Source organism: Ceratotherium simum, chromosome 1 (assembly GCF_057802395.1).
Source record: "Ceratotherium simum simum isolate JZ-2026a chromosome 1, ASM5780239v1, whole genome shotgun sequence".
In the NCBI taxonomy this organism is placed as follows: Eukaryota; Metazoa; Chordata; class Mammalia; order Perissodactyla; family Rhinocerotidae; genus Ceratotherium; species Ceratotherium simum.
In genome coordinates this window covers 68,038,064-68,062,807 of record NC_141900.1, presented here as the reverse complement: position 1 = coordinate 68,062,807, position 24,744 = coordinate 68,038,064, and the positions used below count along the sequence as shown (strand labels likewise).

The window sequence follows — 24,744 nt, the reverse complement described above, 5'->3', positions numbered from 1 at the left end:
TTAATTTCTCTTAGGTAAATACCTAGGAGTGGAATTGACGGGTCATATGGGAAATGTATATTTAATATTATAAGAAACTGCCCAAACTGTTTCTTAAAAGGGTCCTACTAATTAATCAACAATGTATGAGAATTCTAGTTGTTCTGAGTTCTTGTAGTAAGTGTCTACTGGAGTAAATATTTATTAATATTTAAGCGTTAATGAATATAAATGAATCAATGAAAATATGTTGTCAGTATTATCTAGCGTCATAGATTGTTTTAATGTAATTTTTTATGACTGCTTATTCTATCTTATGGCTTTACTAAAAGTTTCTAAACCAATTTCCTTTTATTAAAACTTAAGATTGTTTCTAAAGTTTTCCTACTGAAAACAATGAAGTCACCATCTGCGTAGATGGCAGTTAGTTCAGTATTATGCTTACTGATAAGGGTGCAGAGTGCAGTGACTCTTTATTCTTGGCAGGTACTTGCAATCACATATGCCTTTACTAGTTGGTTGATCTGGGGATTGGGTTGAAATCCTTTTGAAATTTGGGGAGCCTAATTTGGTCCCACTTTTGAGTAGGTGACCACCCTACCTCCTCGGGAGTATGCCAAGAAACCCTCAGGCAGATTCTGGATTTTTCTCAAAAAAGTAATTTGTGTCTGTTGGTCCCCCAGAAGTTTATGCTTTAGTAAACAGCTGAATTAATTTTTGCCTGAAAATTTTTTAAGTAGATGTTTGAAATGTCTGTCTCAGTTTTTTAAAAATCTCAGTCAAGTTTCATAAACTTTCACTTTAAGCTGTGTAACTTGCCAGTGAACTCTCTTGTACCTGAGTGAATTGATTTGCTATTTAGGTTATTTGCCATAATAAGCTCATTAAATGCTAGGGCCTGCTACCAAAAAGTCATTATTTCAGTTTTGAGTACTTGTTCTCAGACTGTACTCTGACAGAGCTAGATGTCAATTAAGATTATTCCTTGTTAGTGGAAATAAAATCATGTTATCTGCTTAGAAAAGAACCCCTCTGTTCTTTCTCTAGGCGGTTGGGAGAGTATATTCAACTCACACAAAAATTTGTCCATTCATTAAGTGAAAAGGTGCGAAGACAGAGGTTGTGAAGAGATCCCTGTTTTACCTCACCTGAAGTTATGATCTGAGCCATGGGGTATTTTTCCTGCAGAGCTGTGTCTCAGGTTGTGTCAGGTTGCAGGTCCTGTCACAGCATCAAAAAGTAAGTCTGTGTTGAGCCTGAACAACTCAGACCATATGATTCCTGTCCATGAAATCAAAGTCAGAAGCAAGTCCACTAAGTCACTGTCAATATTATGTAAGTACGAGGTAGGAAGGTGCAGTAGGGATCCATAATGGAAAAGTGCTTAAAGCCTCTTCCTTCCCCAATACTATGAACAGTATTGGTTGTAAAAGCCTAGATTTGCCAGTTCATAGACCTGATGTTGACCAGCTCTCACTCTGTGCCAGGCCCTGCTCTAAACACATTGTGTATGTTCAAGTCAGAGGAAGTTCAGCATAATGGTTCAGAACACAGACTTTGGATTGGCCAGACTGCTAACTAGCCAAGTTAGTGGCTGGTTTCCTCAATGACTCCATTTCCTCATTTTTAGAATGGAGATTATGACAGCACCTCTGTCATAGGGCTTTGGGGAGGATTGAATGAGTCAATTTACTAAGTGAACTGTTCAGTAGAGTACCTGGCACATAGTAAGTTATGTAAACATTAGTTATTACCATCACCATCTTATTACTCATCTCAAGAAAGCTGTGAGATAGGTAGTGTGTTTTTCCCCATTTTACAGTAGACTGAGGCACAGAGAGTAATTTCCCAAGGTCACAAGGCTGGGAGACAGTGAAACTCAGATTAGAGTACATGTAATCTGAGTTCAATCTGTGACTGGAACTGCTGTACTCTGCTGCCTCTCAGTTACTAAGATGGAAATGGCCATGAATTTTAGATGTAGTCTGTGGTAAGGCAGATTAGGTCTACAAGGAAGAGGTAAGAAGGGTGTCTCTTGTACTAGTGGCTTGGGCTATACCACTGCTTCCTCCAGATGAGTCTACACACCCATTGACTTGATAGTGGTCAACAAATTGGCTGGGAGTGCATCTCCTATTTGGAGTAGTCCTGGCTCAGTAAATGGCATCTCTGTCTGTTCTGTTATATAAGCCAGAATCCTGGGTCACCCTTGACTATAGCTTCTTCTTCCCCTATGTGCTGTCCATCATCTATTTGTGTTCGCTTTTATTTTTAAAATTGCTTCTAAGTCCTTCACCTTTTCCATCTCCAAGGCCACCACTCCAGCCCAAGCCACTGCCATCAGTCGCCATCAAGCTTCACCAGTCCATCCTTGCCCTATCTGTTCTCCCTGTAGGCTGAGGTAAAATGCAAATCCGGTAATCTTGTGCCCTGGTTTAAAACATTACCCAATTTTACATTCAAATCCAGATCTGTCTGACTCCAAAACCTGTACTCTTTCTTTTGCCATCTTGCCTCTATAAAGTGTGGAGAAGTTGGCTTTGATTTGAAAAGTTGAAAAAAGTAAGATTCTTAGGTGTCAAGTCGAATCTAGTTTTCTTTGACCTCATTCATTAAATTCATGCCTCAGATAATTAGGTCCTAGAATCTGACCCCATTATCAGATCTGTCAGAAGAACTCAAGTGTTTCACAAATATTTATAATATCTGACTTTTTTCTAGGCAAGGCAAAGTATATTGTAATAGGAAAATGATAAGATGCGTGATGGCCTTTTCTAATTTTTTTCATAATCTCCCTCACTAATCCAGCTAGGTTTTTGTGTGTGTGTGCGGTTGTTATTATTATTATTGGTTTGTTTTTTGCATGACTGAATCCTTATCAAAGCAGATATTAGCAGATTGAGTCCTGAGTTTGCTAGAACTGCATGTAGATAAAAAGAATTTTAAATCATCAGCATCCTGTTTATTTACCAATGTAAATTTTATTTATTTTTATTTATTCATTTTTTTGTGAGGAAGATCAGCCCCGAGCTAACATCTGTCGCCAATCCTCCTCTTTCCGCTGAGGAAGATTGGCCCTGGGCTAACATCCGTGCCTATCTTCCTCTACTTTATACAGGACACTGCCAGAGCATGGCTTGACAAGCGGTGCATCAGTGTGCGCCCGGGATCCGAACCTGTGAACCCTGGGCCGCTGCAGCGGAACACGTGCACTTAACTGCTGTACCACTAGGCTGGCCCAACCAATGTAAATTTTAAAAGGTACTCAGTTAGCAAACTGCCAGCACTGAGTTAGAAGTCCTTCTGTTTTCCTCTATCAGCTTTTAATCTCACCCTTTCCTAGGATGTGCAGACAGATTGTAGGGAAGCTCTGACTAGGGTAGAGTGAAGGGGAAATGAGCATTAAAAAACAAAATCCAGGGGCCAGCCTCATGGCCGAGTGGTTCAAGTTCTGTGTGCTCCACTTCGGCAGCCCCGTTCATGGGTTTAGATCCAGTGCACAGACCTACACCACTCATCAAGCCGTGCTGTGGCAGCGACCCACATACAAAATAGAGAAAGATTGGCACAGATCTTAACTCAGGGCTAATCGTCCTCAAGCAAAGAAAAAATAAATAAATAAATAAAAGAGGAAGATTGGCAACGAATGTTAGCTCAGGGCAAATCTTCTTCAGCAAAATAAAGAAAAATCTATCTAGAATGTGATCCTCCAGATGGGAGTACACATATCGGCAGCCCCAGGGTGTAATCAGTAATACTGGCTTTCAGAATAGAACTGCAGGCCACCTTTCTCCCAGTTTTTACTATGGTTTTATTTTTAAATAAATGTGGTAAGGAATTTCTGGATTCATATATGTATCTATGCAAGAGCAATCCTTTTGTATATCAACAATGAACACTGCTCCACTGGATCCACTGTCATCTTGGTGTTTGTGTGAAAAACTATTCAAAGTATGGCCACCTGTCCATGCTGATAGCATGTGCCCTGATAGTATTTTATCTTAAGGCAAATAGTAACAAACTTGTGAGGGAACCCAGAAAAAAATCAGAAGGAAGAGATTTCTCTCATGCAATCCAGGGAGTTTTGCCAGAGCTTCCTAAGGTGAAAGAGATAAGAGGAAAAAAATCTACAGGGTTTTGTTTTTGTTTGTTTTGCTGGGGAGTGTGGGGTTATGCCTAATAACCGGAGGAATAAAATATCTAAAACTCTGAGAATGGGGGAAATTCGTGTTTTCTAACCAAATCTTTCCTGAGAAACATTTCGTGGTTTTTCTGCTTAGAGCCAAGATGTGACACCCTAGGAGTGGAGCTGCATAATCATTGGCCACTGTGCCTTAGTCCTCACCGAATCCTTAGCTTTTGGGGAGCAGCTGGGCCCAGGTCCAGAAAGCTGAGCTCATCAGGCCCCAAGTGGTTCATGCCTTCCCTCTGTCAACTTGCCGGGGGGAGCGTTAGCACTTTAGGGCTACTCACTTGGAGAAGAAGACAGCGAAGTCAGCAAGTGGGGCGGCTTGATTGATCTGTCCCTCAGACAGAGGAGAGCCAGAGGTCACTCTGCAAGGCTGGAAGGACACACAACTGGGGAAGCTGTGCAGTAATAGCGGGTCAGGTCCCCCTCTGTGCAGAGAGCACCCCTTTGATCTTTCTTTAGGGACTCTTAACTGCCTCATAACTGAAGACTACCTCCACTTCACCTTGGAGAGAAAGAATCTAGAAGAATTTGTGTCCCAGTCACCTCCCTGTACTCAGAGAACTTGCCTGCGAGACCTGGGCCTGTGGTCAGGAGAGAAAATGGGTCTCTTCTTTGCCCTCACATGATCTACTAGGCAATTCTCTATGACATCCTGCCTTTGAAATGCAGGTTATCCTTCCAGCTCTTAACCCTAACCTTCCTCCTCCTATTCCTGCCAACCCAGTCACTCACCTAGAAACTTCCGCTCATCCTTTAAAACCCAGAAAAAAAAAAAATGTGTCCAAATCTATAAAAACCTCCCTTGGCTTCAGGCTGAATTATTGTTTCCTCTTACTTTTATAACACTTTGCCCAGTTCTATTATGATGCTTAAGGGAAAAAGAATTACCATGCACTGGGGCCTCTGTGTGTTTCACTAGAGGAGACTACGGATGCTTCACCCAGGTACCCCATGCCTGGTAAGTTAATAATAATAATAATAATAATAACAATAATAATAATAATACAGCAGGCCCTGTTCTAATTGCTTTTTATGTTTTGTCTTCACGACAATCCTATGAGAAAGTTTCTACTGCTGCTCCAGTTTCACAGATGAGGACACTAAGGGTTAGACATAAGTCCATAGAGCTGTGGACATGGCAGAAGCAGGATTAATGCCCGGGTGGACATCTGACTTCGCACTCACAAGCCTGTGAGTGTCATCTGGAGAATGAAACCCAAAGCACCAGAGGAGGGAGAATAAGGCCGAGGCTCAGGCCATCCCCTGTGAGTCCGGCCCGCGGCCTGGCACTGTGCATCGCTGTTCAGAATGACTAATTCTGTGCTGAGCTGTCAGGTGGAAGCCTGTGTAGCCACAGCCTGGCACGCCGCCTTCTGCAGTAGGCCGTCACTGCTAATCTGATGCAACCGAGTTTCCTAGGGTGGCCTTTAGAGCTCTGCTGTTGCTGGAGGGGGGAGTGGGGAGAAGGAAGTTTCGCATATTGTTTTTTGATCAGCAGGTTTGGAAACTTTGAGTGTTTGGCTCACAGGATGGTGGAAAGGCTCCAGCATTTCCTGTAGCCTTGAGTCTGGCTTCTGAGATAGGGAACTGGGCCTGAGCTTTGCCTCCTCCGCTGGGGAATGTCAGCACACATCACGGAGTGACAGGGCTTGCCTGGAGGAGGGGAGCTGGGGGAGATTTGGGGGGGAGGAAGGGAGCAGTCACTGGCATTACAACAGCTGAAAAGGAATTCGAAAAGCAAATATCCAAAAACCAGAACAAGGGAGGAAGTGTGTGCATTAGTTTGTAAAATAATGAACTTTCCAGTTGAGATGCTGATTCCCAAAGTGCAGAGAGAGAGAGAGCTCAGAGTGAAGGGAAGAGAACCAGCAGCTCAGCTTGCTTTTGACAGAACTTCTCCAGGAGGAAAACAAATCTGGAATAGGCCCTGCTCTCACCTCTGAGCGCCTCCATTTCTATTTCCATCCAATGGGACAGATGAATAGCTGCTGCTTAAAGTGCATAAAGGTTTTCTGTGCAAGGAATTCTGGATTTTAAAAATGCATCATTGGCTTGAGTAATTCTTCACTTTTTTTTTTTTTTTAAATCTCTGAATTTGCTTTTAAGGAAAGAGTGATTCATTCATTTTTTCATTTACTTGTCTGAAAAATATTTATTGAGCTGCTGTTTGCTATGCCATCTGGTCAGGACTTAGAGGGACAGAGATGAATAAGATATATGATCCCTACCCTCGGGGAACTCATGTAAACTAATCGCATAAGGTGTGGAAATATGCTCTGGTCGCAGGTGCATTGTAAGCACCTAAGAAGACAGACGTTGGGGCCATTGCTTCTGTCTTGGGAGGCTATGGGGTCAGGGAAATCTCTCAGAGGAGCTGGCACATGAGATTGGCTTGAAAGTTTAGGTGAGAATTTTCAAAGCCACCACAAGGGGAGAGGAAAAGACATTCCAGGTAGACGGAATGTTATGAACAAAGGCAGGAGCACAAGAATTGGGCATGCCCAGGAAATGGCCAGTAATTTGACGGGGAAAGAGAGAGCCAGCATTGGTCTTGGTGCTCTCCCTCTCCACTCAGTAGCCCATGACACACCTGGAGAGATCCTGACCTGGCCAGTCTGGGACCTGCCTCCTTTAAGCAGTACTACCAGCAGCCACTGCAAAAGGACAGCTGATGGTCTTAAGGGAAAACCTATTTGCTGTGTCTGACTTACAGAGTCATTGCGTGTTTAGGGGGGGTGAGGTGCAGGGATGCAGTTGGTGGGGAAGGTGCACCGGTGGTGCTCAGAGGCAGGCTGGAGAGCCAGGCTCTGAGAGGTTTATGTGCTGTAGGCCCTGGATCACCACTCAAAGATTTAAAGCAGGAAATTCAGATTCTAGCTTATCACAAATACAAATATTCTGTTTCTTTTATTATTTGTCTTCTGCTAGTTTGCACAGTAGAAGCTGTAGTTAATTGAATTTTTACTATCCTGTGTGCATTGGAAAGAGTTACTCAAAAGAATTGGGCTTCTTTCCTGGAGATAATCTCATAGATGCAAGTGATGATAATTCAATATGGGACTAAAGGAAAGAGTTTCCTCTGCCACTTTCCACTACATTTCTGGCCAAGACTACTGGGCAATTCTTTTTTCACCAGAAACCAAGGAGACAAATGGTCTCAAAGCGTCATTTCCCAGTGTGTCCTACAAGAAACCAGTGCCACAAGATGCTCCATGAAAAAAAAAAAAAGAAGACTTTTCTGGACACATACATTTGGGAAATATTTTATATTGCATATGAAGATTTCACAGTGCACATGTGTTTCATTAAAGACCTGAGAAGTCTTTAGTAAAGAACCTTTTTCAAAATATGGTGTAGTAATTAAAAATTTACATGGGCTATGAAATCAGACTGATGTGGATTGAGTTCTGGCTGGGCTCCATATGCGAATATGAGACTTTGGGCAAGTTACTTAGTGTCTCCACCTCTCAGTTTCCTTGTCTGTAAAATGGTTTAGTAATGGTACCTATTTCATAAGGTTGTTACAGGAAGTATACAGTATATGAACGAGTTAGTTCCATTATTAGCATTATTCCATTCAGTGTTTTATAAGAGAATTGACTCTTTTTTTCTTCTTTTCGTTACATTAATTACTAGTATCTCAAAGAAGTGGTGCTGTGTGGGAAATGCTGCATTAAGACTAATTCCTGAAATGCATGCTTGACTTCTGTTAGCAGTGCAGGAGAGGAAGGGCACCTCCTAGGCACTGAGGGCTCCATCAGAAGTATGGACATGCAGGCATCTGAACTCTAGAATTGGGGAGCAAAATTAGCATTCCCACTTGGCTGCAAGGTTAGGTCGTGTAACTTCAGTTTGTGTTTTGTGTGCCAGTCATCTCTCAAGTGAAAGGCAAGACCATAACTCAGGGCAGTAAACAGATATGGTAGAGTTGATGTATTTCTTAGGAGTTTTTCAATTACGAGTGATGGAAACCTAACTCAAAGTCACTTAGCATAACGGGGAATTTATAGGTTCACATATCTAGGAAGAAAATTAGGATAGCTCAGAGAACGGGAGGAAAAGTGTTAGGAGCCAGAAACTGAACATAGGTAGGACTCCTGTCCTCTCTCCTCTCTCCTGTCTCTCTGTCTTTGCTTCTCCTCGTCCTGTTTCAGATGGCCCTTCCCCACATGGAGGGAGCATGGCTGCCGCCAGCTTCAGCTTAACAACTCCCAGCAGAAAGAGAGAACTCTTTCCTTCCAGGCCTCATAGATCAATCTCCAAAAATTGATTTGCTTGGATCACGTGTCAGTCCCTGGGATCAATCACTGCTCCCAGGGAGATGGGTGCTGTCATTGGCCAGGCCTGGCCACGTGCCCACCAGTGGGAGATGGCCTGCTACCTGAGGGGAAGAGAGGGAAAACCTCACCGGACGGACAAAAACCAAAGCTACAAGAGTTCACTAGAAGTGTGTGAGGGAAAAGTGCTAGAGTAAAAAGTTACAAGATTGTCCTCCAGTGGTATCAAGGTATTTATGTTTTTACATCGATTCCCTTTCCTGTTGGTGTTTAGCAACTGTAAAGAAAGCATTTTTATTTCTTCAGTTGACCCTTGCTCTACATCTCATCTCCCTTTTTTGCAGGTAAAATATTATATTTATGACGATTAATGCCCACTTCATAAACTTGGTCTACATAACTTTTTCTTAAAAGCAAGATTAGCATCAGTCACTTTAGTGCCCTGGTTTTTAAGCAGGGGTAATTTGTCCCCCAAGGGGACAATTGGCAGTGTCAGGAGGCATTTTGATTGTCACGACTGGGGGGGTGTTACTGGCATCTAGTGCGCAGAGGCCAGAGATGCTGCTCAACATCCTGCAGTGCCCAGGACAGCCCCCAGCAAAGAATTATTGCTCCAAAATGTCAATAGTGCCGTGATTAAGAAACACTGCTTTAGTGGTTTCATGAGAACAGACATTCTAATGGGCAAATGTATTACTTCACATTTTATGGATTAAAAATAAATTAACTTTATTTATTTTTAAAGGGCTTTTGCTTTTTACTTTTTTTCTTGTTGGTAACAATGTATGAGAGTATTATTTTGCCTGCATTCTTACCAATCAATAGGAAAAAAGGTATGTTTTGCAGTTTTAATTTGCATTTCTCTCATTCCTATTAAGGGTGAATTTTTCGGCATTTATTGATCATACATTTCCTCTTGTGTGGATTGCTTTGTCTATTTTCTTTTCTTTAGGTTTTATAAGTGTTTTTTTCCTTATAAATTTATAAGAGGTCATTATTGAGGCCATTTATGTCAGGTTGGGTCATAGCTGTTCCAAGTATTTTCTTGATTGTTATTTATTTGTCTTTAAATTTTTATGGTGCTTTTTGGAACACAGAAGATTTTAAGCTTGAGTGTCTTTGTATCCACTCATCAGCCTCCCCTTATGTTTTCTGTCTTTAGTGTTGTACTGGTTTGCTATGGCAGCCATAACAAGGTACCACAGACCTGGTCACTTTAACACAGAAACTTATTTTCTCACAATTCTGGGGGCTTCAAGTCTGAGAGCAAGGTGTTGGCAAGCTTGGTTCCTTCTGAGGCCTCTCTTCGTGGCTTGTAGATGGCTGTCTTCTCACTGTGTCCTCAGATGGTCATCCCTCTGTACCTGTTTGTGTCCAGATTTCCTCTCCTTAAAAGATACCAGTCAGATAGGATTAGGGTCCAGCCTAATGACCTCATTTTAACTTAATTACCTCTTTAAAGGTCCAATCTCCAAATACAGTCACATTCTTAAGTACCAGGGGTTAGAACTTCAACATATGAATTTTGGAGGTGACACAATAATCCACAATAGGTATCATGTTAGAGAGGCCTCTATCACCTCGAGAGTCTAAATATTTGGGGGAAGTTATTCAAACTCGCTAAGATTTAGTATCTTCCTTCATTTGCTGCAGATAGTGCCAACTATCCCTGGGGCTGGGGTGAAGAGTAAGTGAGGAAGTGTGTGTTTCAAGGGCCCAGTCCAGTGCCTGCTCTCAGCTCCTGCCCATGCCCGTTTCTGCCAAGTGTCCCATAGCCTCCAGGATGACAAGTCAAGATGCTGTGAAAGCAAAGATTTTTCTCTGCAAGTGTGCACCGTACTGTAAGCCAAGGGTAGCTAAGAGCACATTTCCCTACCTGGCAAGTAAATGGGTGGAGTTCTTACTAAGATAATCGTAACACTTTTATCAACAGCATTTATGTAAAATGGAATAGTGGGCTTCTGCATTTGATTCATTTCTCTCTCTTCCTCACTCTCTTCTGAATGCTTATGTCTTGCACAGTGTTCCCCCGTTTCTGAAGCCATAGAGCTTCCTCCTTGGGCCTCTGCTGTTCTCAGAGTGGCCATCAGTTCTCTAATGGAGACAGAGAATCTGAAATGGCACCAACACCATGTATCAATCCATCTGGACCCTCCAGTGCAGGGGCACATACCCACTACCCCCGCTCCATGGTCCTTCCTGGTAGTCATCACTCGTCTACGTCACTTGTAAAGAGGAATGTCTGCCCCTCCCTAATACGTGTTTGAGAAGGGACACAAAGACAGGGTTCAGCAAGCCTGCATGATCACAACATACTGAATAATGTCAAGCTAATGGCACCTGTCCCTTTCTGTCTTCTTGGACCTAGACAGTAAGGGTGTTGAGATGTTATCAGTCTGTTTGGAGTAAGAAGGATGTCGTACAAAGAAGAGGAGAACAACACTTTTATCCAGGTCTGTTTCCAGCGGGCCTTCCTGAGGCACAGTGTACCGCTCAAGGCAGTGTCCACAAAAGTGAAGACTAGAGAGCTCAAGGAAGATGGGGTGGTTGAAGGAGATCAGAAGATGCCTCCTCAAAATATGCCACTTAGTTTTAAAGATTATTTTAAGCTGAAGTTAATTGAGAAACACCAAACATAGGAGGAGCTCTCTGCCCTTCTCCTTTCTACTTAAAGGCAGGGCGTTAATTTCCCTTTTGTAGAGGAAATGTACATTTATAAAGGAAATTTCCATTTGTAAGAGAGGACAAATGGAACTTTGTAAGAGAACTACTCCAGAGACAACTCTTGTCACCTTAGAGGACTTGAGACTGCATAACGAACCTTACTACACAACCCTTTTATATCATACATTTCCAAGTCATCTTTCCACAATACTGAATAATGTCAAGCTCCAGACCTCCCTCCCAGAAGCCCAGAACCCCTTTTCCTTCATCTAGCCTCTTCTCCACACTTTATCACCCCTTGTTAGGATGGTATATAAGCTCTAAATTCTAACCACCTCTGAATTACTCATCTCTGAGTTCTCCTGCATGTATGCACATTGTATGAGTAAATAATCTCTTTTTTACCCTCCTGTTAATCTCTCTTTTGTTACTTTAATTTGCAGTCCTCAGCTACTGAACTTAAGACGGTTGAGGAAAGGTTTTTTCCCTCCTCTACACAGTACAGAGAGAGTGAATGAAAGGCTGCTTTCAGTGAGGTGCCACTTTCCCTCTCTGTTTAACCTGAATGCCAAGGGAAAAGATTGTCGATTTCTTTTTCTATCAGGGATCACTCAGCATTAAAAATATGGAACTAGCACTCCCTCTCCACTATCCCCATAATTATTATAAACCTATTATCTGTCACTAGTAGATAATGATGGCCAGTGGGGCAGAGGACAGCTTTCCTGGGGAGGAAGAAAGGGACAGAGGAGTTGAAGCAAATTGTTTCTCCAGCTGTTCAGTGTTTCTTTCCCATTGATCTGCTTTTTGGCCTCTACTGGCCCATCTGTCAGGCTCTTTCAGTGCAGTTGTGGGGGCACACGGTTCACCAGGGAAAGCCTGTTAGTTTTCCCATTACACAGCTCCTGTAGGAATATTCTTATAGGCTTGATTTTTTTTTTTTTTCTTTGCTGGTGTAACAGAGAGATTAGAAATAGGCTACAAGGGTTTAAAGCCATTACAGAGACCCAAACCTAAAACTCCATGGAAAATTCAAAAAAGGAAAAAAAAGGATCAAGTATTTGGGAACTTTATGAAACCCAAGGCCTAATCAAGCTGCTTGGAAAAACATGTAGAGGTATAACAGATCTTCTTTTTTTTTGAGGAAGATCAGCCCTGAGCTAACATCCGTGCTAATCCTCCTCTTTTTGATGAGCAAGACCAGCTCTGAGCTAACATCTATTGCCAATCCTCCTCCTTCTTTTTTTTTCCCCAAAGCCCCAGTAGATAGTTGTATGTCATAGTTGCACATCCTTCTGTATGTGCAACGTGGCCTCAGCATGGCCGGAGAAGTGGTGCGTCGGTGCGCGCCCGGATCCGAACCCTGGCAGCCAGTAGCGGAGCACGCGCACTTAACCACTAAGCCACGAGGCCGGCCCAAAGAGGTATAACAGATCTTTAAGAGACTATGGTGAGGTGAGTTTCAAACACGAATAGGGACATGTAGAACTTTGGGCATAGAATGATGTGGAGAGAGAGACAGATTTCTAGATGGGAATCAAGAGTGGTTTCTCGCCATTTGAAATGTGACCCAAAGCTAAGAAGGAGACATTGAATAGAATGAAAAAAAAAAAATTTCAACTTGCTCAGGGTTATGGAGTCACATCTAACTAACGTACGGACTTGAGTGACTAACTCCTAAGTAAAAAGCGACCCCTCTATCTCATTTAATTCCCTCAACTATAAACCAGCCTTTTGACATGCACGTTAATGTTGTAGAATCTTATTATTAAAAAGGGAATAAAGTAAATCAATCAGCAGGCAAGCCGGAACATTGTAGAATTCTCCACCCATTCCCTAGGTACCTCTAGGGACTTGAGAGTTACCTTACAAGGCATAATGGTTGGAATGTCTAACCTGCTGCATAGACTTCCCTTTAGTGGTTCTTAAATTTTAGTTTGCATAAGAATTGTTATATCACACTGATTACACAAATTCGTGTAGCTTATATTTACTGGGCAATTTTGACAACACTAGACTTGGTTTTATTACCAGCAGCTCTGATGAGATGCTGGTTGTGGAGAGGATGCATTCAGCCGACAACCACGTATGAAATGCCCGCCTCGCCCTGGTGATATACCTGTGATCAGGATGTGCATCCTGCCCTTGGAGCGCTCCAGGTGTAGTGGGGAGAAGTGGACCAGAAGAATCAAGTGCCACGAGTCCTGTGCTGGGGGAAGCAAAGGACACTAGGAGATTGAATTTGTTGTCTGAAGATTTAAAAATGTGTATCCATCTTGGTTATGCCTGACCAAGCATTGGGCCTGCGTGTTGAGGTTTCTTGGAGAGCCTGATGAGACCATTTGTCTCGTGTCAAGTTCAGCGGTGGGTTGCCCTGATCATTAGTAATCTGCCCAGAGGACTTGGTAGCTCACAACTTAACCAGAGGATGATTTTGCCCCTCAGAGGACATTTGGCAATGTCTGGAGACATTTCTGATTGTCATGACTGAGCGGGGCTGTTGACCTCCAGTGGGTGGAAGCCAGGAACGCTGCTAATCATCCTACAGTGCACAGGACAGCCCCACAACAAAGGACTGTGGCCCCAAATGCTAACTGTGCCAAGAGTGAGAAAGCCTGAGCTAGAAACCTCTTTCCCTGAATTTCATCAGAAGCAACAGTGACTATATATAGAAGCCTTGAGAGCTAACTGTTCCCTAATGGAAATGTAAATTCAGGACAATAAAACACGGACTTCTGAGGATAATGATGTGGACTGGATTATTCGTCATGCAATTGTGCACCTGACTCCACCCCATGGCAGCCTGGCTGCGCCCCATCCGTGCTGTTTGTTAATGTGGGGAAAACTGATGAGGTCTAATTGGGCTTGGTTAAGTGAATTCCCAGAGGATGCCCCCTAGCCTCTTTGCTCTCTCAGTAGCTGCTTTGTACTCTGTTCCTATCTTATTCTCCACGGAGATGCAGGGAAAGCCACGTCATTGTATTCTCACCTGTTTCAACAGGTTTTGTCTGAATGGCAGTTGAGAAAAGAATACCAGTTAAGGGGGAAGAAAAACATGCTTGGCCTTTGATTCTTGGATGGTTAGACGACCTCTTTCAGTGTAATTCTAGACTATTTAGTGTAGAGGTGGGAAAAGGGCGCTCAGAATGCATTTTAATTTTGATTATCTATTCTCTTGCCCCCCAAGACCGTGTGTTCTTTGTTTTGAATAGTGTTACCTGATATTCACACCGAGTCTGTTTTCACATTACAACCTGTTTTCTTAATTCTTATTCTAGGGTATATACTTGAATCTGGATCCTGAATTGAAGTGACTTGGTACAGATATAATACATCGTCCTTAGAATTCTCAAGTGAACAACAGAGTGTACAGACTATGAAGAAAAAGCCCCCAGTACAGATTGTCTGCTTGTATTTGCACATAAGACTCCATAATTATTTAACAGGTCCCTGTTGTTGAATATTCAATTGTTTACGAGTTTTGGGAATTAAAACCAAAACAGCAATTGGCATTGTTATGGTTAAGTTAATAATCATTTCTTGAGGAAACATCCTAGAAAAACAAAATTATTTAAAGAGAATACAAAATTTTAAGGCTTTTGGTACAACTTATCAAAAGTACCTCTGGAAAGTTGTACCAGTTTATGCTCTGAATAGATGTGCATGGACATGACTGTCTTCTTGAGAAGTCACAAACCAAGAGATGTGGTGGAAGTGTCTAGGGAGTCAAGAGTACGGTGAATGAACCTACTAAGTTATGACCCAACTACTACTGGAACTCATTCCCTTATTATTTTTGCCCTTACTTACTTGCCTTCTGCCACTTGCCTGTTTCAGAAACATACCAGGCATGCTTCTGCCTCAGGGCCCTTGCACTTGCTATTCCCTTGGCCTGTGACATGATTTCTCCAGATGTGTGCATGGTTCACCTCCTCACCTTCCAGAGGTCTTTACTCAAATGCTGCCTTCTCAGTGAAGTGTTCCCTGATTTCTCTATTTGCAATTGTATTCCTGCCCCTCCCACACAGGCATACTCACATGCTTTAGGTTCTCCTTCCCCGCTTCTTTTTTCTCCATATCCCTTGATGCCATCTAACATCTAGATTTGCTGCTGTCTCCCCAGCACCAAGAACAGGCCTGCCACAGAGTAGGGCTCAATAATTATTTGTTGAATGAGCAGCTAAACCGGTGCTTTGTAGATTTGCTCTTGCTGGTTAGCACTGATTAGCTCCACCGCAGACTTCCCTCATCATCTTTGGCCAAAGGAGCAGCAGTTTTGTTTTGGTTCATTTCCTTTACTTGTCAGCTCTGGTGATGTTAGTTATTTATGTAACTGCCATTGTTAACTCTGCTATCTCAGTCATCTCAGTGATGTCCAACTGCCACTGAGATCTGGGACAGCAACTGACAAGGCCTACTGTGGTCAGATAAAGAACCAAATGCACGGGTTTGATTAGAATCTTCATACAGAGATCAATTTCTAAAAAAAGACCAAGAACCCAATAGAAAAGGGGCAAGGATTTTGGACAGTTCCCAGAAAAGCGAATGTGGGATTTTGCCTCTTTGTGTTCAACCTCATTCACGATAAGAGAAATACACGTGAAAAGTGCATTGAGATATATTTTTCTCAGTGTGTCAGGTCTGCAAAAGTTCCATCTGTTGAGGAGGCTGTGTGTAAAGAGGCAGCCTCGTCCATTGATCGAGGTAGTGAGGATTGGTACAACTCCTATGGAGGGATATTTGGAAATGGCTATCAAAATTGAAGACTGTGTATGCTCTTTGACCCAGAATTTCACTTCTGTGAATCTGTCGTAAGGATGTACTTGCACTTGTGCAAAATGATGTGTGCATGAGGTTATTCACCACAGCTGGTTTATAATAGCCAAAGGTAAGAAGAGGACTAGTTCATCAGATAGGATACTTCCCTACAAAGAACTACTATACTATGCAGCTGTTAAAGGAACCAGGAGGCTCTATTTCTACTAACATAGGAAGATTTAGAAGATACATGAAATGAAAAAACAGGGTATAGATTGCTGCCTTTGATACAAGAAAGGGGAAAATGTAATATATTTTTGCTCTTGCCTTATATACATGAAAAAATTCTGGAGGAATACATAAGAAACTAATAACAGTGGATAGCTGGAGGGTTGGGGGTAAAAGTGGATGTCGGGTGGGTGCACAACTTCAGAAGGAGGGGGATTCTGCACTGTATAGCCTCACACACACAAACACACACACACATTCAAGTTTTGAATCACATGAATGTTTTACCTGCTCAAAAATATTAAGTTAAAAAACTCGTCCTAAAAGAAATGGGCTAGTCTGAGAGAGGCAGCAGAGGATAATCTTACTTCCTTTGTGTAAGCAACATTACACATTCCAATGAGAATTCAAGGTCTGTTCTGAATGCTGTACCAGCCACATCAGTTAATTTTCTCCCCTAAGTGAAGGCGCATTGTGTGAACCGGCCTTGGGGAGGGAGCATGTGTGTGGACCCTGGGGCATTTCTCCTTCCTCTTGATATCCTGGTTGCTATAGTACGGAACTCTATTTGTGACACACAGAAAACACTTTAAAGAAATGCTGCTTCCTGACCAGGACTTCCTGGGCAAACTGTCCTTCCGGAGACTGTTGAGCGTGAGGGGTTTACGTGCATTTCTGGACAGAGTGAGCCCAGCTCATTCAGACCCTGGGCTCCATTTGGAGCAGGACCTGGTGGTAAGGGACGCCTTGCTTTCCACTGAAGGGTTGGGCAGGCTGTCCCCCCCGGGGCCGCGTCTCCTGGCGGCTTTGACTTTAGGGCGTTGGCACCTTCCCCTCATCTGTCGTCTCTCCTCAGGAGGGCCAGTCGTGCAGTTGGCGCCTTATGTTTTCTGCACCCGGAGCCGTTTCTTATATCTAAACCACCAGTGAAAACAGGAAGTGATGAAGCAAAATTCGCCCGGCATCTGCACTGTGATCAACTTTTCTTTCTCTTTTTGTCATTCCTCATTAGGTATAGACACGTGTGGCCATCTACACCATAGGATCCCGGTTCCACTGACTTTGGACATTCTCGGGGTTTACAATGCCGCCACCTGCGGACACTGTCAAGGTGGCCATAGAATGGCCGGGCGCCTACCCCAAACTCATGGAAATCGATCAGGTCAGTAATGCCGGCAGCAATTTGTGGGTTGTTTTCAGTTTCCTTTCTATTCCGGAATTCTCACAGGCTCTGGATAGCTCATTTTTTTCCCTTTCTTTCTCTGGCTATGTTGAAAAAATCTGTGCACTAATAGTTGCAATGTAGTGTGATTTCTGTGCCACATGCAGTGGCGATATGGATGGGGTTTTTATACTCGTCCAACGTCTGCTTGGATTGCGTCAATACAGGGTTTGTGTCTGAAGCTGGGAGGGAGGCAGGAGGGACAAGTGGACTGGGCTCTGGGCAGCTGACACAGTGGAGGCTGTCCCAGCCCTGTCTGGCAGGGACTCGTGAATATGTGCAGATTGTTTTATCACAGCAACACAAAACTTAATTTTTTGAATCACCTTCTCTTCGATTTTTGCAGAAGTAGCCAACAAGTACATGATATTAACAGCTTGATAATGAAATTAGTATAGAGGGGCTCAGTCTTGGATCCTAGCCCATTGTAATTTTATTATTAGTGTGAGATGCACTAGTGTATTGTCTGGCATATAATAAATACTCAGTAAATATGTACTGAATGAAATAATATGAAGATTTTAAAAATGGTCTGACCTATAAAGGTCTCTTTTAGCTTGGATCTTGACAGTCTTACGGTGTAGCTCTTGTTTACTATTTGATTACAGGTTATCTCAGGAAGGTTACTTTTGTCATTCTAGACGATTCTAGCCTAACGTACACTTAAGGATTTCATAAAGCAAATAATATAGGATTCTAGACGGCTTTATACATTTTCAAAATTAGGGTGCCATGACAACTCCACTTTTTATTTATGTTCTCAATACTATTTTATGATTCTGATCTACACTTTTTTTTTCCTGGTCAGATTTTATTATCCGGTTGAAGACCACTGCAGGAGTTATATGTCATTGTGTGGATCCAAAGGACTTATTAAAACAAATTATAAAGGTCAAATCAGAATTAGTTGAGCTTGGGCATGAATGTAGAAGAGTCAATTTTTAGGATTGGTGTCAAAAAAGGTGTCATCAGACCAGCACATCATTGTCATTTTAACTGCTCTCTGAGGTAATTTCTATGTGACTCTAGAAGCAACCCATGCAGGTAGAGAAGCCCTTCCAGTGGTTCTATAGACGTTTGTGTCAGGCAACAGATGTTTATCCTTTTTCATGTGCTGTTTGAGAGATGATACCAGTTGAATTTTACTTAAAAATATGTCTGGGACTACTTGGTGCAGACTAAATGCAGTTAGGATTAGGTTTGGCTACAACCTAAGAGAACAGCAGCTTCAACAAGATAGAAGTTGGCCTCTCACTTCCACGTGGCCGACCTGGGCTTGTGTGATGCTCCAGTGCCATGGACCCAGGTCCCGTCTGTCTTCTTGCTTTGCCTTCTCCATATGTGGGGCTGAGAACCAGTTGCTTGGGCATTATCTGGGAGCTCATTAGAAATGCACAGTCTCAGACCCTACCCCAGACCTCCTGACCCAGAGTATGCATTTTAACAAGATCCCTGGGGGATTCCTATGTGTAGTTAAGTCTGAGAAGTGCTGAGCTGGATACCTGGTGCCCAAGCCCGAGTCCTCATCTGAACCAGCCGGGGCGGGGCACTTGCTCAAATGCTCTTGGGGTCGCATCCCAAGAGATTCTAAATCAGTGGTTCAGGTGAATTATTTCCTTTCGATTCTGCCATGGCTGGTAGCATTTGGGAACCTCTGCTTTAAGACAGCAAGTCCTGATATACCCTCTTAGAGGCCTTTGGAGTCAGTGTCCTGTTCCTGCCTTTGGGGATGGCCTTTGCTGTATGTGTGTCTTAAAATAATTTTTTAAAAATAATCTTTTTATTTTGGAACAATTTTAGATTTAAGAAAAATTGCAAAGATTGTATAGAGAGTTTCCATATACCCTTCACTCAGCTTCCTCTAATGTTAACATCTTAATGTAACTGTGGTACGTTTGCCAAAACTCAGAAACTAACAATGGTACGTTACTAGTAACTAAACTACAAACCTCATTTGGATTTCACCAGTTTTCCCCTTAATGTCCTTTTTTCTTTTCCAGGATCTAATCCAGGAGAACCAACAACATTGTAATATAGTCATCTTATTTCCTTAGTCTTTGACAGTTTCTCAGTCTTTCCTTGCTTTTCATGGCCTGATAGTTTTGAAGAGTAACTTTATTTTGATACAATTTCAAACAGAGAAATGGCAAGAATACTACAAAGAACTCCTGTCTACCTTTTATCCAGATTCACTAATTATTAATGTTTTGCTTCATTTGCTTTGTTATTTTCTCTACTTTTTCTCTCTCTAGTATATATCCTTTTTCTGAACCTTTTTCTGGAGGGTGATTTGGAGGCATCATCCCCCTTTACCTCTAAATATTTGGTGTGTCTTTCCTAAGAACAAAATTATTCTTTTACATAACCAGTCTCTTTATAAAAACCAAGAAATTGAACATTATTTCAACACTGTCATCTAATAGAGAGTCCATAGTCCATATTCAAATTTCATCAGTTATTCCAATAAAGTCCTTTATAGGTATTTTCCCTGCAGCCTGATACCCCTCCAGGATCATGTGTTTCGTTTATTGTCATGTCTCTCTGGTCTCCATTGATCTGGAATGGTTCCTGAGTCTTTCTTTATCTTTGGTGAGCTTGACAGCTTTGTAGAGTGCAGGACAGCTATTTTGTGGAATGTCCTTCAGTTTAGGTTTCTCTGATGTTTCCTCCCAATTAAATTCAGGTTTTGCATTTTTGGAAGAAATGCCAGAGGCATAATATTTTGTTTTTCTCTGGGCATCATATCAGGAGGCACATGATGTTGCCTTGTCTCATTCTTGGTGATGACTCTGGATTTATAAATGCAGATATTGAGGTTCATGGAAATCAGGTGATTTGCTAGTCAGTGAGACCAAGACACAAACCCGGGCCTCCTTTACTCTGAAGACTGAACTTTTAAACAGTTGGCTAAATTGTAGGCCTCCTGGTAATGCCATATGGAGACCTACACTAACAGCTGGAAACCCAGTCCCTTATTATCCTGAAGCTGCTGAAGGTGGAGTGAGACTCATGGCAGTGTTGGTGTCAGGTGTTTCTTGATCGAGTCAGAAGTTGCCACCAGTATTGGAAACGTATTTGCACATGCAATGAAGACTTGAGCAATGATTATTACATGAGTTTTCTCCTAATCTTCTACCTGGTTCAGTAAAGATCACATAACCTGCCCCTCTGCCATTGCACATTACCTTTGTTTAGAAAGCTTTTTAACCTGGAGAGCTACTATTTCACTAAAAGATATTTCTGGAAGTTGAACTAGGCATCACTGCCCCATGTTCTCCTAAAACCTTGAGTCTCTCTCCGTTTATCACATTGTGTTGTCAGTGTCTATCAATGTAAACCAGTGGTCCTCAGCCCTGAGTGTGCCTAAGAATCACCCAGGGAGCTTGTGAAAAATGCACATTCCCAGGCCAGCTGCAGAGATTTTGATTCTATTCGCCAGAGGTGGGTCCCTTAATCTGGTTTGTGATGAGCACCAGGTGAGTTCCATGCAGGGGCTCCCACACCTCCTGATGCAGGGGCTCATGATAGACAGTCAGGAGCCTGTGAGTTGCTTCATGTTTGAGTGCTGTTTCTTTAGTGCCTGGTGAATAGTCCTTATTCGATAAATGGATATTTAATTAGTGAACAGTTGGGAGAGGGAGCTTCCTGAGTGGACATCAGTTCTGCTCAGCCATGCTCTAACAGTGCCCATTGGGTTCAAGGGGATGTCTGCTTGGAAGTGGAGTGGTTTATCTTCTTTGTAAATTTTGAGGAGAAAATTCTGTGTTTCTATTCAGCAGGAAAAGCCCCTAGGAGCTTTTTACAAATAGAGCTTGCTGTATCATATGAGGATCTCAAAAGAATTGTCAGCTAGCTCGTTTGTTCACAGCTTCTGCCCCTGCCTTTACTGTCTGTTGTTGAGTTTCAGCCTCGGGAGCCACCTGAGACTGCGAGTGGTGGTTGCCTGATACACCGAGCCTAAAAGGCTCCCCATCCACTGTTCTTGTTAACTTGCTATTACCGAACAGCATATTTCTCAGTCAAGATTCTAGAACCACCAATACTTTGACACGAGGCATCTGCTGAGAGGCAGTGTGGCCTAACAGACACAGTGCAGGCTCTGGGGACATTTAAACCTGGCTGTCAGCCCTGGAGATCCCCTCTCTGTGAGAGGCCCAGTTAGCCCCTTTAAGCCTCAGTAACTTTGTCTTGTAAAGTTGAGATAATAATTTGCCACTTTTATGATCATTGTGAAGATGAAAGAAAATATATGAAAACAAGGTAGGACATTGCTGGCTTAGAGTAATTACTCCATAAAGGCAGCCATTAATGCTGCTAGTTTGAGCAAGTTCCCATTAGATTAGAAAATGAGATGCTCTGGTTTTCTTTTTTACCTGCGCTTCCATCCTGAACAGTTTCCCCCCTTTTCCTTCTTTCTATGCCTAGCTTTTTAAATGTTTAGGAAGGAGAGAAAATTAAAGGGTAAGTGGGAGGCAACACCTAGTAATAAAGGAACATGCTAACTAGACATGCAGCCAGTTCATGCTATGGAATATTCACTGGCTCCCCAGTACTCCTTTATGATATTTTCTTCTATCTCTTGGCCACTCCCCAGCATTCTGGGCAGCAGCTCTTCTGTTCCCTGCACATTCTCTTCAGGCCTCCAATTTCTCCTGCCTCTATCCTGTCCCCACATGCCTTTCTTTCCAAGGAGCACACCAAGGCAAGAAAGCCACCACTCCTCTCTGTGCCTCAGAACTTCTCTGCTTATGTATTTGCATGCCCCCACAGACCACTCGATGCCTTTGTCTCCTGCTATCCTGTCTTCTTTTTCTTCTGCCAGCAGAGGAGGGAAGAGGTGGCCCTACTTTCTTCCCAGGGCATTCAGCCTGTCCCAACCCCAGTCTCTTGCTGCACCTGTGGTGCAGGTTAGCCATCCTCTCCCCTTACCTGAGGCTTTGCCTCACCAGCATCCTCTTCATTTGTTCTTTTCTCCTTCTCTGCCTTCAACAGTAAGCTCTTCTATACCTACCTTGGAAAATCCTCCTCTTGACCTAGTAACTCTCTTGCTAGTGTCACAATTTATTTTCTTTCTTTCCATTCCAAGCTGATTTAAATGTTGTCAGTATATGCCACCTATGTCACTTCAGTGTCTGCTTAATCTTAGAATGAATAACAATTTTCCTCTCTCTAGAGCTGCCCTCTTGGATGGCACCAATGCCTTCTGGTTGCTAAATCAAGTGGTCTTCACTCTGCCTTGGTTGGCCTCACTCTCTCGGTTACACTTGGCAAAGCTGCTCCTTCATATCTTCTTGAAACCACCCCATCCCTTCATTAAGCTTCAAGTCTAAGAGTCTCCCTCCTTGTCTGATTAGTCTTTGTGAGTTTTCTTCACAGTTCCGTGTCTTTCTCCTTCTTTCTAAATCTGTCACAACCTCAGTGCTTGCCCTCTGGTCTGTGTGTTCACTAGTGACTCGTTGTCTTAGATTCCATGTTCTCTCAGGGGTTTAAGTATAACTTCTGTCTAAATAACAGCAGCTCTGGTCACCAGCCTGGCCGACTAGCTGGCCACCAATTCATCTCCCTGTTTGATGGATGTGTTATCCCCTGTATAAGTCTTCACGTGCCTACAAAATATAGGCAAATGGTTGGTGAAACTGCCAGATGAGAACGTGAAGAAAGGGGGTCTAATAACTGTTAACTTTTGCAAGTTATTTCATGTAGAAGAGAGATCATTAGATGTGTTATTTATGGCCAAAAGTATACAAATTCCATCGTCTCCATACAAGGAGATAGATCTCATCTCTACTCAAGAAGAGCTAGCTAGCATGGGTCATCTCTGCAGGCAAGGGGGCCCGATCATCTCTATTACGTGTGCATCAGAAAAACACTTGGATATGCAGTAGGTTCAGGCCCAGAAAGGATGATAGGAAGAGATGCATGGTTTTCAACCTCAGTTCTGCAGATCCTTCTTAAACGGTTCAGGTGAGGGGTGTGTATGATGTGCTTCCAGGCTTTCCATGCTCACGCCTACAACAGCAGCTGGTATTGACCTGTTCTCAGTTTTGGATGGTTTGGGAAAGATTTTGTTTGATGCAAGTATATATGCCACAATTAAAAAAAAAGTCATGGATGATTCTTGAACTTTCTAGTGTTCCTGAGACTCAGGTCAGATTCCTTAACTTGGCTTCCTGTCCTTCCGTAATTTCCCTGTGCATTATCCCTGGTTCAACGTATCTGCAGGTGCTGCATGCAATTCTCAAGTATCCTCTTGTTTTGTGGAAGCTGCCCCTTTAGCAGTGCACATTTATACACTTTTTTTCATCTCTGGCAGTTTCTGTCTAACTGTCAGCCTGCACGAATTCCTCCTGCCTTCTCTTCAGTTCTCCACTCCTCTAAACCCTGGCTTTGCTAAGCACTGTGGAGAGCCTCCTTTGTTCTTAAACCTTTTTTGAACCTGTTATAATGCAGGCATTTCTCCATCCTTCTAATTACTTATACCATTTTCTTTGCCTGTAGCTTTTATTTATGGTTACTGTAATCTGCATGTAATGGTATTTACATTTTTTTTAGTGTGCTCACATCTTTTGAAGTAGATTATTAGCTCTTGGTGGTCAGCCTGTGTTTAACATACATTTGTATCCTGTGCCCCATCACATTGATGTCTGCTTCTGTGTGTCTACTTTAGGTTGGAATTGTGAACAGTAAAGATAAGAATAAAACATTGGTATTCTCCATTCTCCAAACAGAGAAATTATAACAACACCCCCTCCCCGTATATGGTTGAGGATTTTATTTCCCTAAAAGAAATATAGATACATGTGTTTTTAGGCAGGTGTGTACAAAATGATTGCCTGCAGTTTTCTCTCAACTATCATATTTCTGGAGTATATTTAAGTTATAATTTGATATGCATAAATTTTATTCACCTAAGATCTTTTTAAAGTTTATGAATTACATAAAGCACATTTAAGTATTTGTGCTTGACGTGGGGGTTTTGCTTATTCTGTACATAATAGTAATAGCAGTAGTAGTAGTAGTCATAGTACTAATAATAGCCTGTGCCATTTAATCAGCACATACCGTGTGCCAGGCAGTGTGTTAAGTGCCCTGCATGGAATATTTCATCCTCTTACTACAGCCCAACAAGGCAGGCTTTAGATTTCCTAATTCATAGTTGTTTAGAGGTTTGTTAATTTGCCTAAGATCACACAGCTAGAAAGCTACTGATTTGAATCCAGCACTGTGTGACACTAAAACCCGGGCAGTTTCTAGTAAATCATAAACCTGTTTGGTACTTCTTTTTAAAATTAATTTATTTCAGCTTTAGTGAGGTATAATGACATATAAAATTATAAGATAATTAAAGTGTATATTGTGGTGATTTGAAATATGTATACAATGTGAAAGGATTCCCCCCATCCGGTTAACTAACAAATTCATCA

General features: G+C 42.4%; 1 protein-coding gene across 2 annotated transcripts in view; it reads left to right on the top strand.

Moving 5' to 3' along the window:
• Positions 1-24,744, top strand: part of ELMO1 (engulfment and cell motility 1) — a 536,712-nt gene that overhangs the window by 79,018 nt on the left and 432,950 nt on the right. The window contains exons 1-2 of one of the 2 annotated variants that reach the window (XM_087429603.1): positions 16,734-16,833; positions 17,111-17,260. In XM_087429603.1, the coding sequence (XP_087285729.1) occupies positions 17,183-17,260 (78 nt within the window). In that variant the 5' untranslated portion in view covers positions 16,734-16,833; positions 17,111-17,182. Of the gene's footprint in view, positions 1-16,733; positions 16,834-17,110; positions 17,261-24,744 lie in introns of those variants that run through there. The other variant, XM_004418819.3, reaches the window with a different exon arrangement.